Below are 18677 nucleotides of genomic sequence, written 5' to 3'. Positions count from 1 at the left end.
GGACACTACGACAGCACCTGGGAACGGAGCGGGATTCGAACCGCCGACCTTCCGATCATTGGACGACCCGCTCTACCACCTGAGCTACTACCGCCCCAACAGCTTTGAACCGCTACAGACGGTTGCCTTGTGAACACAAACGCCACAAATGAGAAACGAAACTGTATCGATTTAGCCCCTGAATCGGAACAAAACAAACGGGCCACAGGTGTGAAAGCTCCCTCTGTGTGTGTGTGTGTGTGTGTGTGTGTGTGTGTGTGTGTGTGTGTGTGTGTGTGTGTGTGTGTGTGTGTGTGTGTGTGTGTGTGTTGTCACCGTTTGGGCGTGGCGGGGGCCTTGCTGCTCGCCTTGAAGGAGGCGCTACGGACCGGCGTGTTGGACGTTTCCCCCTGCGGGTCACAGAGAAACGACTCGTCACATGACCGTCACAAACCCGATGAACACGACCGCGACTAAACTGCTACGACCCAGTTCAGTGATGATGTGAAATCTGCCCTGCCAGGTGGCATTTACCTCATTTTAAGACTTGACGAGGATTAAAAAAAACAAGGAAATAGAGTAATCCCTGGCAATAACGCGGTTCACCTTTCACGTCTCGCTGCTTCACGGACTTGCATGGTGCATCGTGTTCTACATTCTGATTGGCTAAACAGTCTCCCCACTTCTTCACTTCCTGTGTTAATAACGTTGGTCGCTTAGCAACAAGCTGAGAACGGCCAATGAGCTTCAGCAGCAGCTCAAGAACGGGAGCCTTTGATGAATCGTTCATTACAGTCTCAAATTTAACCAATGGTAGCATGTTGGTTTATAAGAATCATTTTGCTCAGAAGAAAAAAGACCCATAACTATGTTCTTCTCTCGAAAAAACACACCTGAACCGCAGGCTTTAGAAGAATAAGACGCTACAGAGCGAGTCAGGATGCAGCGGCATCAGAAGAGCAGTGAAATACGCGCCAGTCACAATTTGTCCTATTGTAATTGTATTTTTTTTTCATAATCATTTTTCATTTTCTCCCGTTCAAATCCAATTAATCGGGTCGCGGCTGATCTCCGCAATTTGAAGCCTTGTATAATAATTGTAAAAAAAAAATGTTGCTGCTTCGCGGATTTCACTTATCACGGGTTCTTTCTAAAAACCAGAATATGAGCAAATTTGGGTTATTCAAAGGGGTTATTGGTGTTAACATGGCCGTGCAAAACCAGGTTATTGCTAATATTCGGGTTTTAAAAGGGTTATTGATGCATGGAATCAACTTCTGTTTGCTTTCCATGTTCATGTGTCCACATGGTCTCCAGCACGGCTGCTGGTTACATACAGTTTCCTTCCTAATGTTTGGAGTTATATAAAAAAGCTAGATTGTTCTCCAAAGGCGTTATTGAAGAGGATTCGGTATTCATCGTACAGAAACCTTTACGATAAGAAGATGGTGACCCTCCTCCGTCACCCGGTCAGAACCCGGGATCTGGGTTTCTGTAAAGGTTTTAGGATGTGATGGTACAAAGAATGAAACACAATGTGTGTGTGTGTGTGTGTGTGTGTGTGTGTGTGTGTGTGTGTGTGTGTGTGTGTGTGTGTGTGTGTGTGTGTGTGTGTGTGTGTGTGTGTGTGTGTGTGTGTGTGTGTGTGTGTGTGTGTGTGTGTGTACCGTGGGCGTCTTGGCCCTCGTCTCCTCGGTCAGGCCCGCGATGCTCCTGCGGTTGGAGGAACTCCTGTGAGGTCTGTGGTTGTTGGAGGAACCTGTTCGATGCGACACAGACGACACTGACGGGTCACAGAGCCACGCAGACGCAGAACAACAGAAATAAAGCACGGAGACGAGACAGACACGTGGACACGGACAGAGGAGGTGAGCTACACAATCAAACAGATGAAGCCTCAAAGATGTTTGTTTTCACTTCATTCAGTTCTGGAGCATTTTAAAATGCTGACCTCGGGAATCCGTTTCAGTCTCACTCTGAAGTAACTTTAAACTTCTGTTTGAGTCGGAATTATTATTGTGTCCACCTAAGTTTTGTTAAGATAAGATAAGATAAGATAAGATAAGATAAGATAAGATAGTCCTTTGTTGATCCCAGAGGGGGAAATTCAGGTGCTACAGCAGCTCAAATTTGGACGACATGAACTCAGAGTAAAGAAAAGATAAAATATAAGTGTGAAAAATAAAAAATACAGTAAAAAAGAAACTGAAACTGTATGAATGAGGGTACGGGGTGTCTTTTCTCTTTTTAATGTAAAGCACTATGTGTTGCACTTTACCTGCATGAAAGGTGCTATATAAATAAATAAAGTTTAAGTTTAAAGAAACTGAACAAGTGTACTGTAAACTGAATAAATGTACTATGAATATAGTCAGGCCAGCTGACAGTCTTGTCTGGGCCCCGGACAAAATAATCTAAGATGGGCCCCCCTGCGCCCGGATCTCTCCTTCTCCTCTTCCTCTCCTCTCCCTCTGCTCTTCAGGTTTTTATACAAGCTAATGGACGTTAACATTAGAGCTAGCCAGTTAGGTTAAGTTACAAGGTTGGTAAACGTTGGCTGCTGTTTCTTACCTTGCTCTACGCTGACTTTATTAATTCCAGCTTCACCGTCACCACCTTTTTAAAATATTTGTGTAGAGAATCTCTGAGGCCTCTATTTTCTTCTTCTCTTCTTCTCTTTTCTCTTCTTTTCTGAGCACCGGACTTGTGCTGACCAGACATTTTGACCATTCTAATGGTTGAATTAAATGATAACATCAAATTTTGATCAGCGGCCAAACCATTTTTGTGTTGGGGGTTCTTGACCACAAGGACAATTAGGAAGAAAACAAATAACAAGCTTTTATGTAACTCAAATACTACATATTTTTCCACAAATAGGCATATTTTGAAACATTTTGAAAAATGATTCCATAATTTAATGAGAATAAAAAAAAAATATATATATATATATATAATTTTTTTTTTCTTTTTCCCCCAGTTCTGCCCCCCCCGCCCGCCCCCCCCCCCCCCCCCCCCCCCTTACCCTGGGCCCGGGACAACAGACCCGTTTGTACCCCCTATGGGCGGGCGTGAACATAGTAATGAGTTTAAAGTTAGTTTAGTTAAGAGTTTAAAAGCAAACAGAAGTTGATGTTTGACTTTAGTTTGACTTCATTAAGGGACAAGGAAGATCCCTGATTTCGTTAAAATTACAAAACAGCCCAGCCTGTGGTTCTGGCCCGGACCCCCTTGGGCCCCCTAGGCCCCCCAGCCCCCCCGGGGTGCTCACCTCGCTCCGGGGAGTGCAGGGCTGCAGAGGAGCTGGACAGCTGCTTGTTGATTGGCTGATCCATCGAGGACGGAGACAAGAAGTCTCCTGGACGAAAAGAAGAAGAAAACAATAAGTCAGCTCGTCTTCTCTGCAGACTCAGACTCAGACTCGCCTCGGTTAACTGGCGTTTAATCCACAACGCAACGAACCCGCCCGCCGGTCGCTGGACTCATTAACCTGGGTGACGTCACCGAGACCCGCATCACCATCATCATCACCACCATCATCATCATCATCACCATCATCATCATCACCATCATCATCATCATCCTCACCATCATCATCACCATCACCATCATCATCATCCTCACCATCATCATCATCATCACCGTCATCATCATCATCATCATCACCATCATCATCATCATCATCCTCACCATCATTCTCACCATCATCATCCTCATCAGCATCATCACCATCATCAGGTGTTGCGATGGCTTCCAGTGCAACTTTGAGAAATCTTGGTGTTGTTTTCGATCAGGATTTGTCGTTTAAACCATATGTTAATCAGGTTTGTAAAATAGCATTTTTTCCATCTCCGTAATATTGAAAAGATTAGGAAAATCCTCTCGCAGAGTGATGCAGAAAAACTAGTTCATGCGTTTGTATCTTCTAGACTGGATTACTGTAATGTGTTGTTAGCAGGATGTCCAAGTAATTTGCTGAATAGGCTCCAGCTGATCCAAAATGCAGCAGCACGAGTACTGACAGGAATCAGCAGGAGAGACCACGTCTCTCCAGTGTTAGCGTCGCTCCATTGGTTACCCGTAAAACTCAGAATCCAATTTAAAATTGTATTACTTGCATATAAAGCCCAAAACGGCTTAGCTCTGCATTATTTGCAACACCTGATAGTGCCTTATGTTCCTGGCAGAGTTCTCCGTTCTCGGAGTGCAGGTTTAAGGCTGAATTATGGTTCTGCATCAAATCGACGCTGTGTCTACGGCGTCACCGTGGCGCCGTCGTGGCGCCGTCGTGAACCCTTCGGACTTCTCCGTCACTCCATTTCGCCGCGGTCCAGTACCCTCCGCGACCGCTAGTTCGCGATCTTTTCCTGAATGGTTTATCCGACTTTTCCGGTCACAGAGAATGAAAGAGATAAGGACAACTATTGTGCAAAAAAACAAAACAAAAAAAAATCACACATACACGAAGAAAAGAGTGCTGAAAGTTCACGACTGCTTCAAACCGGAAACCGGAAATGCGTTGCTTCCAAGCGAACCAATCACAGCCCTCTCGTCTGCGTTTGGTCTGCGTCGCCTCGACGTAGTTACAATTTTTGGGAGGTGCACGTCAGTGACGGCGTCAGTGACGGCGTCAGTGACGGCGTCAGTGACGACGTCAGTGACGGCGTCAGTGAAGGCGTGTGTACGCGTCGACCATCATCACCATCATCATCATCATCATCATCATCATCATCATCACCATCATCATCATCATCATCATCATCATCATCACCATCACCATCATCATCACAGAAGCAGCCGCTGCAGCCGCGACGGACAGAAATGTTTCACACGACGCAATTAAGATTTGTGTTTTTCTCACCTGAACAGGTAAGAGGTTTTAATCCTGTTAACGGGTTTTATTCTGATCATGTTTGGATTCTTATTGTTGAATTAAGTTAAATGAAACCGACGCGTCTGAACAGAGAGAGATCTTGATTTCAGCGGCTCGCTGGACCTCGTTAAGACGTTTTATCAATAATTAAAGAGCTCTAATAACATCTGTCAGAGTGAAAAGTGACTCATCCTTTTTAACCTAATTAATTGATCAGGAAGGAGCATGAACTTCCTCAGGGACCGAAGTGACACCGTTTCCAGTCAGAACGAGGATTTGATCGTATTTTATTCTCATTAAAAACCTTTTTAATTGTCGTGGTCCATCGCCAGGTTGTTGTTTTACCAGGAATTGTCCTTTAGTTTATGTGGCAGCTGATTCAAACGCTCATCTGAGATCTCGGGCAGCTTAAAGCTGAATGTGGACTATTTTTCTTTGTTTTGAACTGAAATGACACATTAGAGGAGATGGGCTGTCTGAGCTCTGAGCCGACTGGGTTCAGGTACAGAAATAACCCCGATGAAGATACTGCTTCTGCTGATCCTGAACACCTGGATTTGCATGTTTACAGCGACGGGGGGGGGGGGGGGGGGGACGGGGGGGGGGGGGGGGGGGCTCTGCTGTTCATGTTAAATAATGTGTTTATTTTCTCTTCCGACTGGCTGAAGTCTCTCCTCCGTCGTCTGCCGGTACCGTCAGCATCCCGTCTGTATCGCGTCAGCATCGCAGCCGAGCAAAGAAGAGGAAATAACCCAGAACAAGGCCAAACTGGGTGACGGAGCGTGAAAATAAATGTAAAAAAAAAAGTCAATTTTCTATGAAAGCTCTCTGGTTTTACGCAAAAGCGCGGCAGCATTAGACCGGGGGGTGGGGCAGACCGGTTCTGCAGAGGCTGCAGCTGTGAAACGGGTTGGTGATGATGGAAAACGCCTGCATGGTGCTGATGCTGGGCTCTAATACGGTTCCCAGACAGCTGCAGGGCGGATGTCTGCTGTGATGAACGGTGTGTGTGTGTGTGTGTGTGTGTGTGTGTGTGTGTGTGTGTGTCGGGGTGTGGTCTAGTTTTATGAACCGGGTCCCGCTGAGATTTATCTGTATGCATCGCTGAACAAGACCCCGAGCAGGAAGACAGGAAGAGGAGCAGGAAGAGGAGCAGGAAGAGGAGCAGGAAGAGGAGCAGGAAGAGGAGCAGGAAGAGGAGCAGGCCTCGGTGCCGGGGGGGGGGGGGGGGGGGTCTGAGACAGAAACTCTTCAGAATGAGGAGAAATTAGTCACCAACTATTGATGAGATGTTAGTTGACACCGGAAGACGGACAGACGGACCCGGATGAAAAATACCATCATTTCCACGGACCCGCATAAAAACGCTGTTAAGGTGCTATGAGCAGCCAAACCTACAGGGGGCAGTGTAACGAGAAGCATAAAGTCATGCTAGCCAATCAGAATCCTGGAAAAAAACATCAACAAATGACACGATTAACTTCCAGTTACTTCCAAGATTAAACAAGAGTCTTTCGTTTGGAGTGACAGAGAAGTGGAGTGACTTTTAAGTGTGACTTTAGAATATAAAACAGGTAAAATACAAGAAAATATTGACGGTGGCCAAACAAATTGTAAACACAGGTGTCACTCATGACGCTGGTGACGTTTCTGTTGCATAATGTGACGTTCTGAAGCCTAAATGTCCGTTTCCCTCTGTTTACAAGCAAACATGAAGACAGAGTTTTTAAAAATCTCCACTTTGGCCGGAGTTTTCAGAAATGATGGTTTTTGGTGACTTTGAGTTTCGTTTTCGTGAAAAACGAACGGCCAAAACGCATGAAAACACCACAGTTTCTGTCATTTCTGTCTGAAATCCAGACCAAGTCCACCCTCCAGAAAACCTGATGGTGACATCACAGCCACGGTTACAAGTAAACTGCTGAGTCTGGGAGATGCACTTCGTCCGCAGCGCCGCTCTTGACCAGGCACTTATATATGACGTTCCCTGAGGTACGAGTTTTGGTTCTTTTCCACTAGGGGTCTAACGTGCCGAGTAGATACTTTTCTCTAACTTCTCTGCCGAGTTTCTAAGCGGCTGAGTCGGGCTGTGATGTCATCACACTACAGGCCACCGATTGGTCGGGGGGTTGGAGTCAGACGTCTGAGTCAGGATGTGACATCAGAGAAAGAGACTCTGACGGCTTCTGGTTCATTTAATTCCACCAGCAATGGCAGCAGAAGTCTGTTTGGTGATCCAACTCTGAGGTGCTTCTTCTTCCGGCTCTCAGCGAAGGCGGACGCTTTTTCTGCTCCTCTCCCTTATCAACCTTCCCTGCTACTGCTTTTGTCCTGTCTTGTCTTCAGAGCCTCTCATTTTCACTCATCCGAAAACTCTACAATCATGGAATTGATTAACTGGTCTCTCAGCACAATTGACCAGATTTTTGCGACGAGAAGTGAGGGGGTAAGGGAGCCCTCCTGTCCTGATGGGACATTTTTTGCTGGATACACAATGGATTCCTACAAACACTGGAAACCGTTGTGTCTCAAGATAATGTCCGTCGAGGACGTTGAAGACGCCTTCATAATTTGATTTATGATAGCAGGATTTCTTCTAATTGGAGTGGGGATTTTTCTGGCCTATCGACAATTGCGTAAGTCGGCGACAGCCGTTCTGGCCCTTTCTGAGTTGCCCGACATTGCTGAAGGAATGAGCACGGGGATCAGCACTCAAACTTTAACGCTGGGAGAGCAAGGCCGCAAGCTAGATGCGATTCTTGAACAGAATCGCAGGCTGGCGGCGGTCTTTGAGCTCATTGGCAAGATGGAGAAAACCTTGGAGAAGCTGTAAACTCGGCTTGGCGGGAATTGATCACAAATTCGTCTGTTTGGAGTCGCCATTGAGGAATCAGAGACTTAACGGCAGACGGAAAATTACTGGAGTCTTCCGGTTTCCTTTCTTTCATACAATTGTTGATTCTATAATCTGACCTTGACAGGGCAGCTTGGCCCGCTGCTCGAGTCACAATCTCCCTGGTGGAATGTAAACAAGCAGCTCTGCCCCCCCACTAGCCCTCCCCTTCTCTCAAAACTTCTGTGGACTTGTTTACAGAACTGTACCGAGCCGTCTGATAACATCAAGGACAATGGCTGAGAGCAGCTCTGGGGCGAAGTTTTCACAGACTCACCGCACACACACACTCACTGATAACCACAAACCATAAGTGCCATATGTGAATGTTTGATCTTCGCACCAGGTCTTTGTTTATGAGATACAAGTACAAACGTCACAGCCAGAGGACGCATTCACAAACATGCAGACACAGGGAGGTGGAGGTGGAGGTGGAGGTGGAGGTGGGGCTGGAGGGATGGGCGGAGCACAGGTGATCTGTACCGTTCCGGGATTGGCTGGCAGCAGAAGCGGGCGGAGCAGAGCCGATGGCAGGGCGGGGCGGGGTCAGGGCGGGGTCACCTGGCAGCAGGTGGAGCAGAGTGGAGAAAGCAAAGCGTTACTCTGGGTGGAGCAGACACCTACCTGCACCTGCACGTGCCCCGGGCCGCAGGTATCGACCCGTTTACTCAGATTACTGCAGTGCAGACAGCAGGACGGGCAGAGGACGGGAGGTAAGGGAGGTAAGGGAGGTTGAAGGGAGAAATATATATTTTGTGTCCTGGAAATGCCCTGAATTGATATTAATTATGCTCATGTATTCACCTTTTCGAGTTGGGCCAATATAAACTCTGTGTCATGGAGTGTCCTGATTCAACTCTTTCATATCAGCTCTGCACCTGCTGTTTATTAACAAATGTAACTGTGAGAGAAAAGCGCCCCCTATGTGGCTTGTTCACACGGGACTGAGCTCCCGTGGGAAGCCAGCTACATGGCGGGAGGCCAAGACTTAGGATGTTGATAAAGTTATAAAGACGGAGACAACCGGGAGTTCGGGCAGAGTCTGCTGCGGGTTTTGTGCACGACGCCCAGCCGGGGTTTTTGGCCACTCTGCCCAGGACTGTCGGCTCTCCAGTCCTTGTGTGTCGAGGTAAGAGTTATTATAAGGCCTAGCCCTGTGTAATTGTCAGTGATCTATTGCTCTATCATTTGTGGGGGATAACTTGACACATTTATCCTAGCAAAAGAGCAATTGTGTGTGTGTCCTCTATGTGCAATGCTTGCTTTTCTTTTGGTAATAAATGTATTCATATATTATTATAGCAAAAGCGAGTGTGTGTGTGTGATTCATTTTGTGTTGCCGACCACTCTCGAGCCTTAATTGATTTTCTCCCAAAACAGAGGTAAGGGAGGAGGGGACGATGGGGGAACGGGGGGATGGAGGGTAAGGGAGGATGGGGGGACGGTGGCCGGCGCCAAACGACCACGTCGGCTTAGCTGCGATAGTTGCGGTGTCTCCACAACACAAACAACCCCCCCCCCAACGCAGGCCCAGGCCGGTGACAGCTAATCAATAGCTAATCAATAGCTAATCAATACGGCCCACAGCAGAGAAGGAGGTCACTGAGCCGATAATCAGCTGCTTCCTGGAAACGGCTGCTGGCAAGACGCAGCAGTAGCTGGACATCCCATAATGTCAGAAACACGGTCCAGACCCGGTTCAGACCTGGTCCAGACCCGGTCCTGACCCGGTCCAGACCCGGTCCCAGACCCGGTACCCGGTCCAGACCCATCAGCCCATGTTTACTGTGAATAATTGATGTTGTTATGAACACAGCAGAGCTGGCGTCGCCGTGGCGATGGCGGCGCCGAGAAAAAACATCCGTCTTAAAAGACGTCAGGAAGCTGCTGCTGCTACTGAGGCCGGGTTCAAGGTTAGAGGTTCACACACACACACACACACACACACACACACACACACACACACACACACACACACACACACACACACACACACACACACACACACACACACACACACACACACACACACACACACACCTGATGCACCTCAAAGCCTCCGGATCTCGAGACATTTAGAAACAAAGCAGCTCTGAAGCCTCCATCCCTCCACCCCTCCATTACTCCTCCTGGAGGCCTCTTCCTCTCCTCCTCCATCACTTCTCCTCCTGCAGCATCATCCTCCATCCATCCATCCCTCCTCCTGCAGGCCTTGTCTTCTGTCTCTCCATCCCACCATCCCTCCGTCCCTCCATCACTCCTCCTGCAGCCTCGTCCTCGTCCTCTCTCCCCTCTATCCCTTCTCCTCCTCCTGTCCTCGTCCTCCTCTCCCTCCATCCCTTCTCCTCCCTCCTGTCCTCGTCCTCTCTCCATCCATCCCTTCTCCTCCTCCTGCAGCCTTGTCCTCTCTCCCTCCATCCCTCCCCCTCCCATCCTCTCCTCCTCCCTGTATCCTCCCATCACCTGTCCTTTTGTCCAGGGCCGCCCTCCTCTGCTCTGCCGTCCCCACCCTTTCATCCACCATCCCCCTCTTCCTGACCTCCACCCCCCCCCTCCGATGACATCACCACATGTAACAACAACACTCAGGTCCGGGCGTTTGTACTCACCGTCCCCCCCCGTCCGGCGGTCCCCCCCAGGTCCAGCGCTTGGGCCTGTGGTCCAGGTTGTCCTGTCCGTCCCCCACGCCGCGGCCCCCGGCTCTCCGGCGGACCAGGGCCTCCAGCCTCTCCTGCTCGTTGCGTTCAGAGATGGGGAAGAAGAGACATTCTCTCACCGAGCCGTCGCTACGGCCGACGGACGCCGGGCGATGCGCAGGGAGATGGCTGCGCCATGGTTACCGCATGCAGCAGCATCAGCAGCAGCAGCCTCGCCCTCCGTCCCCTCAGCGCCGTCTGCTGTCGCTCGCCCCACACTAGCGCTGCATCACAACGCAGCAGAGCTGCTTCTCCTCCGTCTGCTGCTCCCTCGCTCTCTCTCACCTCAGGATTCAATACACCCCTCCCTCGCTCGCTCTCTTTCTCTCTCTCACCTTAGGACTCACAACACACCCCACCCTCCCTCTCTCTCTCTCTCTCTCTCCCTCCCCTCTTTCTCTCTCTCACGTCAGGATTCAACACACCCCACCCTCTCTCTCTCTCTCTCTCTCTCTCTCTCTCTCTCTCTCTCTCTCGTTCCCTGTGGACCTTGATCGCCCTCTCTGATGAGTCTGTATTACAGAGCACTTTACCAGGAAGGAGGGGCCAAATGCAGCTCGTCACCCCCCCCATGCACACACACACACACACACACACACACACACACACACACACACACACACACACACACACACACACACACACACACACACACACACACACACACACACACACACACACAGACTGAGTGGGTGGGTTAGACACCGATACGAGCTGCATTTGTTTCATCTCTTCTTCTCCTTCAAGCGTTTAACCTTCCTGCACCACGCAGGAACACAGCTGACGCACCAGAATAAACTCCTACTGGGTCCCATCTTTATTATTATTATTATTGTTAATATTATTATTATTATTATTATTATTAATAATGTTAATATTAATATTATTATTGTTGTTAATATTATTATTATTATCTTATTATTATTTATCATTATTGTTATTATCATTATTATCTTAACATTATTATGTTATTGTTGTTATTATTATTATAATCGTATTATTATTATCATTATTGTAATTATTATTGTTATTATTATCTTATTATTATTTTATTATTATTATCATTATTATCTTAATATTATTATGTTATTGTTATTATTATAAAATTGTTATTATTATCTATTATTATCATTAATATTGTTATTATCTTATTATTGTTTTATTATTATTATTACTATTATTGTTATCATTATTATTATCTTATTATTATCATTATGTAATTGAAATTTGTTGGGGTGTCTGTATCTGTGTGTGTGTGCGTGTATGTATGTATGTATGTATGTATGTATGTATGTATGTATGTATGTATGTATGTATGTATGTATGTATGTATGTATGTATGTATGTATGTATGTATGTATGTATGTATGTATGTATGTATGTATGTATGTATGTATATATAATATATGTGTGTGTGTATATATATATATATATATATATATATATATATATATATATATATATATATATATATATATATATATATATATGTATGTATGTGTTTATGCTTTATATATTATGTTTATGTAATTGTATTTTATAATAATTGTATTGTATATGCTGTGTGGCGATGTAAGGGGGGGCTGAACTTGATAAGCTTCGCTTCCTTCAGCTCCTTCTCAAACTTGCACGGCATCGTAATGTGCTCTTTTTTATATTATACAGTATGTACCTGCGTGTTTGAGACAAATAAAAATCAAATCAAATCAAATCAAATTATTATAATAATTAGCTTATTATTATTATTATTATTATTAGTAGTAGTAGTATTATCTTATTATTGTCTTATTATTTTTATTATTATTATTATCTTATAATATGTGCTGCATCGTGCACTTTGTGGTGTCTTATAACACAAAAACACCCTCGCGATTTAATGAACCTGTTAAATCGTTCTGTAAACACGTCCTGATGAGAGTTTTCAGTGAAGCAGATGAATGAAATGATGTCAGATGCAGCAACAACGATGTCCGTCAATCATTTACCTGATAAATTATTGGTGGATTATTTCAGGGCTCCACCTTCTTCTTTGTGTCCGTTCTTTATTTCTACTTTAAATGTTTGTTTCTCTCGTTCATATCGACTACTTTTGATGCTGGAAAAGGCTGAAACAGTTTTAAACAGGCTGATCATTGAACTTTACTAAATACTGATCTAGAGTTTTTCAGCAGTTTATCAGGACGTTTTAATCCTACTGATATTAACATTTCGTCCTGGTTTTCTTTGTTTATTATTCCAGCTTGTGTTGTGACGTGCAGATGTTACTTTACAGCACCGCTAGCGTGTGAACGGCCTCCTCTGCAGTCTCTCACTCACACCTCTTTATGCAGATCAGCCTTTTATCTGCAACCTTTTCCTCTGTTTTCCCCGCTGAGCTCCTAGACTGGTGGCGTTGCACACAGCAGCTCAGGTCCCTGACGCAGAGCCGAGATGCTGCGCCGCTAAACTGCCCGTATGAAAAGGGTGGAAACGCTGCACCTCAGCATTGTGGGGGTTTGCTGAAGGTGCATGCAGAGTCACGCACAAACTGCAGGAGGAGGAGGAGGGGAATCTGAGAGGGGGAGGATTTAAAGATAGAGGCAGAGAAAAGAAACGTGAGGTGTGAGGACGTGGACAGGGACTGATGCAGAATCAGATCAAAGACAGAGGCAGGATACAGCCGGGGGGGGGGGGGGGGGGAGTCTATTGCAGCATTAACCTGGAGGCCAGTCCGTCACAGGACCAGACTAGACAACTGGGACAACCAGCTTCACACTTACTCCCACTGACAATTCATTCAGAGGCCACTGAAAAACCTGGAAAACACCTGGAAAAAAACTGAGAAAACCTGGAAAAAACCTGGATAAAAACAGGGAAAACATGGAAAAAACCTGGAGAAAACCTGGAAAAAAAATGAGGGAGAATCTGCAGAGAACCTGGAAAAAACCTGGAGAAAACCTGGAAAAAAATGAGAGAAAATCTGCAGAGAACCTGGAAAAACCCTGGACAAAACCTGGAAAAAACTTGGAGAAAACCTGGAAAAAAAAAGGGAAAATCTGCAGAAAACCTGGAAAAAAAAACAGGGAAAATCTGCAGAAAACCTGGAAAAAACCTGGAGAAAACCTGGAAAAAAATTAGAGAAAATCTGCAGAAAACCTGGAAAAAACCTGGAGAAAACCTGGAAAAAAATTAGAGAAAATCTGCAGAAAACCTGGAAAACACCTGGAGAAAACCTGCAGAGAACCTGGAAAAAACCTGGAGAAAACCTGAAAAAAGAAACAGGGAAAATCTGCAGAAAACATGGAGAAAACCTAGAAAAAAAAAACAGGGAAACCTGGAGAAAACCTGGACACCACCTGGAAGAAAAAGAAAAAATAGAGAAAACCTCAAAAAAAACAAACCTGGAAAACAACCTGGAAAAAACCTGGAAAAAAACAGGGCAAATCTGCAGAAAACCTGGAAAAAACCTAGAGAAAAAAACATGGAAACCTGGATAAAACCTGGACACCACCTGGAGAGCACCTGGATAAAACCTGGAAAAATAACAGAGAAAACCCCCCAAAAAACCCAGAGAAAACCTGGAGAACACTTAGAGAAAACCTGCCGAAAACCTGTGAAAAAACCTGGAGAACACCTAGAGAATAAACTGAGAAAACCTGGAGAAAACCTGGATAACACCTTGAGAGCACCTGGGAAAAAAAAGAAAAACCTGGAAAAATAACAGAGAAAACCCCTCAAAAAACCCAGAGAAAACCTGCCGAAAACCTGGGAAAAAACCTGGAGAACACCTGGGGAAAACCATGGGAAACCCACAGAAAACCTGGAAAAAAAACAGAGAAAACCACGGAAAACCTGGACAAAAAACCTGGAGAATAAACTGAGAAAACCTGGATAACACCTTGAGAAAACCCGCCAGGTCATCTTCACACAGAAGAAACTAGTCCAGACTGAACTGAGGTCTGAGCCCAGATAATAAAACGAGATCTGAGGAGATGAAGACAAACAAATGTCTCATAACGACTTCCAACTATAATTACCTGAAGAGACGTTTGTGAAACAGAAAACTGCAGGAGGGTCAACAACCGCAGCGATCAGAGCGGATCAACATATAAAATACCTTCTTCAAGTAAAACCGTAAAAACGCATTCTGACCCTTGTTTGGGAGCAGAAATGCTTTTATTTTTAAATCAACTGACTGATGACCTAACTTTATATTTTTATACTTTGTTTCAAGTTTAAACGTCAAACTGTTCTCCTTCCAGCTTCTGAAATAAAATAAAAAAACAGAAGTGATTGAAACGGTTTATGTATAAAAATCTCTATATCTGACGGTTATCAGACCCTCGACTTTCCTGCTCTGAAGAGAATAATCCGTGACGGGTTTTAACTGAGTCTGTCGTGACATGGATCCTGAATCTGTGTTGCTCATGGGCGTCTGCCATCGACTCTTCCAGTAAACGGCGCTGGTGATGTCATGGCCCCGCGAGCCGCCCATCACCATGGCATCATCGATGAGGCTGCAGCAGCCCGACAGGCACCAGATCAATAGATAGCAACCCTCATGCTGATATGTGAAGCATGCCATAATACGTGATGTTTTAGGACCACGCCCACATGGAGCTCTGCTATGATCTGATCTACACAAGCAGCTGAACTCCTGGGCTGCAGCTGAGTTAGCAGGATCCATCAGCTGACAGGAAGTCGCTGGAGCTCCGACCACCGGACCTGGTCAGGGATCAATAACTGATCAGGGATCAATAACTGGTCAGGGATCAATAACTGGTCAGGGATCAATAACTGATCAGGGATCAATAACTCAGCACCGAGCTCCCAGAGGCAGCTGGTGGAAACGGGGGCTTGTTATCACAGGAGCCCAACACTTTCCTTGTTTCTTAGTCAACCTTGGAGGAGTTTAGTTAGTTAGTTAGTTAGTTAGTTAGTTAGTTAGTTAGTTAGTTAGTTAGTTAGTTAGTTAGTTAGTTAGTTAGTTAGTTAGTTAGTTAGATAGTAAGTACGTTGGTCATTGGGTAGGTAGTTAAGCTAGTTAGATCAGTGGTACTAGCACCAAAAGAGTAAAGTTATTCGTTACAAACCTTTAATTGAAAAAAATGAACATTAATTATGTTTTTATGATACATTTCTCTTTGGTTTACCCTGTATACATATGACTTTGTCTTTTTCACCTTCATTTTGTGTCACCAATTATAAAATACGCACAAAAAATAATTGCAAGGAATTTTAATATGAGAGCAACATTTTTTAACATTTTTCCTTTAACAACCTGTCGGAGTAGTAGTATCATTAAATGTTGAATAATGATATTATAATAAGTTATGTTTTTATCCTGCTAAATAACTTAGAAATATATTTTGGTCATCACGTGGGTTTATACAGACTTGGATTACTGTATTCCATTAGGTGTGTTATTATGATTTTTTATTTATTCAACATGCGCTAATATCATTTTTACAACTGCATATCCTCAAAGCAGACAAAGTTTCGCGCCCCCCCAGAGATCTCTGGCGCCCCCCAGGGGGGCCACGGAGACACTGAGTTAGATAGTTAGTTAGTAAGTAGGTTGGTCACTAGGTAGGTTTTTTAGTTACTTAGTAATTAAGTAAGTACGTAGGTTGGTCTCTATCTATCCATCCGTCCGTCTGTCCATCTGTCCACCCATCCATGTGTCTGTTAGTTAGTTAGTTAGTTAGTTAGTTAGTTAGTTAGTTAGTTAGTTAGTTAGTTAGTTAGTTAGTTAGTTAGTTAGTTAGTTAGTTAGTTAGTTAGTTAGTTAGTTAGTTAGTTAGTTAGTAAGTAAGTAGGTAAGTAAGTAGGTACTAGGTAGTTAAGCTAGTTAGTTAGATAGTTAGTTTGTAAGTAGGTTGGTCACTAGGTGGGTAGGTAAGTAGGTTATTTAGTTAGTAAGTTAGTAGGTTAGTCGCCATGTAGGTTATTTAGTTAGTTAGTAAGTAAGTAGGTTGGTTGCTACGTAAGTAAGTAAGTAAGTAAGTAAGTAAGTAAGTAAGTAAGTAAGTAAGTAAGTAAGTAAGTAAGTAAGTAAGTAAGTTAGTTAGTTAGTTAGTTAGTTAGTTAGTTAGTTAGTTAGTTAGTTAGTTAGTTAGTTAGTTAGTAAGTAAGTAAGTAAGTAAGTAAGTAAGTAAGTAAGTAAGTAAGTAGGTTGGTTGGTTGCTAAGTAAGTAAGTAAGTAAGTAAGTAAGTAAGTAAGTAAGTAAGTAAGTAAGTAAGTAAGTAAGTAAGTAAGTAAGTAAGTAAGTTAGTTAGTTAGTTAGTTAGTTAGTTAGTTAGTTAGTTAGTTAGTTAGTTAGTTAGTTAGTTAGTTAGTTAGTTAGTAAGTAAGTAAGTAAGTAAGTAAGTAAGTAAGTAAGTAAGTAAGTAAGTAAGTAGGTTGGTTGGTTGCTAAGTAAGTAAGTAAGTAAGTAAGTAAGTAAGTAAGTAAGTAAGTAAGTAAGTAAGTAAGTAAGTAAGTAAGTAAGTAAGTAAGTAAGTAAGTAAGTAAGTAGGTAAGTAAGTAAGTAAGTAGGTAAGTAAGTAAGATCAATAACTGATCAGGGATCAATAAGGGTGATGACGTCAGAAATAGTCCCGTCTCAGCCCGGATAGAACCTCGCCAGAATGGTTACAGAAATAGTATCGGCTTGGAGCGGCTCTACCCGTCTCAGCCCCTAGTGCGAAAGCGCAAGACGGGGCCGTGGCAGGACTAGTGCGAAAGGGCCATTAGTTAGTTAGCAACTACGTAGGTTGGTTGCTAGGTAGGCTGGTAAGTAAGTTAATTAGTTAGTTAGCTGGTATGTAAGTAAGTAGGTTGGTCACTAGGTAGGTAGGTAGATAGGTAGATAGGTAGGTAGGTAAGTAAGTAAGTTAGTTAGTTAGTTGGTAAGTAAGTAGGTTGGTCACTAGGTAAGGTATGTAAGTAAGTTAGTGTGTAAGTTAGTCGCTAGGTAGGTTTTTTAGTTACTTAGTAATTAAGTAAGTAGGCTAGGTAGGTAATTAAGTAGGTAGGTAAGTAAGTATTCCCACTGGAATAAAACACCTGCTCATTGGTCCAGAATCTGGAGGTTAAGAAGGTTAGGGTTTATATACGCCCACTGCCCACATCTTGTTATTAGTTCATAGATCATGATCTCATGATTACATCCACGTCTCTATCCATCCGTCCGTCTGTCCATCTGTCCATCCATCCATGTGTCTGTTAGTTAGTTAGTTAGTTAGTTAGTTAGTTAGTTAGTTAGTTAGTTAGTTAGTTAGTTAGTTAGTTAGTTAGTTAGTTAGTTAGATAGTAAGTAGGTTGGTCATTGGGTAGGTAGTCAAGTTAGTTAGTTAGATAGTTAGTTGGTAAGTATGTTGGTCATTACGTGGGTAGTTAAGCTAGTTAGTTAGATAGTTGGTTGGTAAGTAGGTTGGTCACTAGGTGGGCAGGTAAGTAAGTTATTTAGTTAGTAAGTTAGTAGGTTGGTCGCCATGTAGGTTATTTAGTTAGTTAGTTAGTAAGTAGGTTAGTTGCTAGGTAGGTAATTAAATAGGTAGTTAAGTAAGTAAGTAAGTTAGTAGGTTGGTCAATATGTAGCTAGTTTGGTTAGTAAGTAATTAAGTAAGTAAGTAAGTAAGTAAGTTAGTTAGTTAGTTAGTTAGTTAGTTAGTTAGTTAGTTAGTTAGTTAGTTAGTTAGTTAGTTAGTTAGTTAGTTAGTTAGTTAGTTAGTTAGTTAGTTAGAAGGTTGGTCGCTAGGTAAGTAAGTAAGTAAGTAAGTAAGTAAGTAAGTAAGTAAGTAAGTAAGTAAGTTAGTTAGTTAGTTAGTTAGTTAGTTAGTTAGTTAGTTAGTTAGTTAGTTAGTTAGTTAGTAAGTAAGTAAGTAAGTAAGTAAGTAAGTAAGTAAGTAAGTAAGTAAGTAAGTAAGTAAGTAGGTTGGTTGGTTGCTAAGTAAGTAAGTAAGTAAGTAAGTAAGTAAGTAAGTAAGTAAGTAAGTAAGTAAGTAAGTAAGTAAGTAAGTAAGTAAGTAAGTAAGTAAGTAAGTAAGTTAGTTAGTTAGTTAGTTAGTTAGTTAGTTAGTTAGTTAGTTAGTTAGTTAGTTAGTTAGTTAGTAAGTAAGTAAGTAAGTAAGTAAGTAAGTAAGTAAGTAAGTAAGTAAGTAAGTAAGTAGGTTGGTTGGTTGCTAAGTAAGTAAGTAAGTAAGTAAGTAAGTAAGTAAGTAAGTAAGTAAGTAAGTAAGTAAGTAAGTAAGTAAGTAAGTAAGTAAGTAAGTA

General features: G+C 43.5%; 1 protein-coding gene across 1 annotated transcript in view; it reads right to left on the bottom strand.

Moving 5' to 3' along the window:
- LOC133423405 (MAP7 domain-containing protein 2-like) overlaps positions 1-18677 on the bottom strand; it is a 48398-nt gene that overhangs the window by 13597 nt on the left and 16124 nt on the right. The window contains exons 4-8 of the mRNA XM_061713582.1: positions 10362-10476; positions 8229-8312; positions 3251-3337; positions 1647-1738; positions 316-389 (exon numbers count right to left, since the gene is read on the bottom strand). Of these exons, the coding sequence (XP_061569566.1) occupies positions 316-389; positions 1647-1738; positions 3251-3337; positions 8229-8312; positions 10362-10476 (452 nt within the window). The remainder of the gene's footprint in view (positions 1-315; positions 390-1646; positions 1739-3250; positions 3338-8228; positions 8313-10361; positions 10477-18677) is intronic.

Source organism: Cololabis saira, chromosome 22, assembly GCF_033807715.1.
Source record: "Cololabis saira isolate AMF1-May2022 chromosome 22, fColSai1.1, whole genome shotgun sequence".
Lineage (NCBI taxonomy): Eukaryota > Metazoa > Chordata > Actinopteri > Beloniformes > Belonidae > Cololabis > Cololabis saira.
Note: the sequence above shows the minus strand (reverse complement) of the source record. Positions and strands in the feature narration are given on the sequence as shown.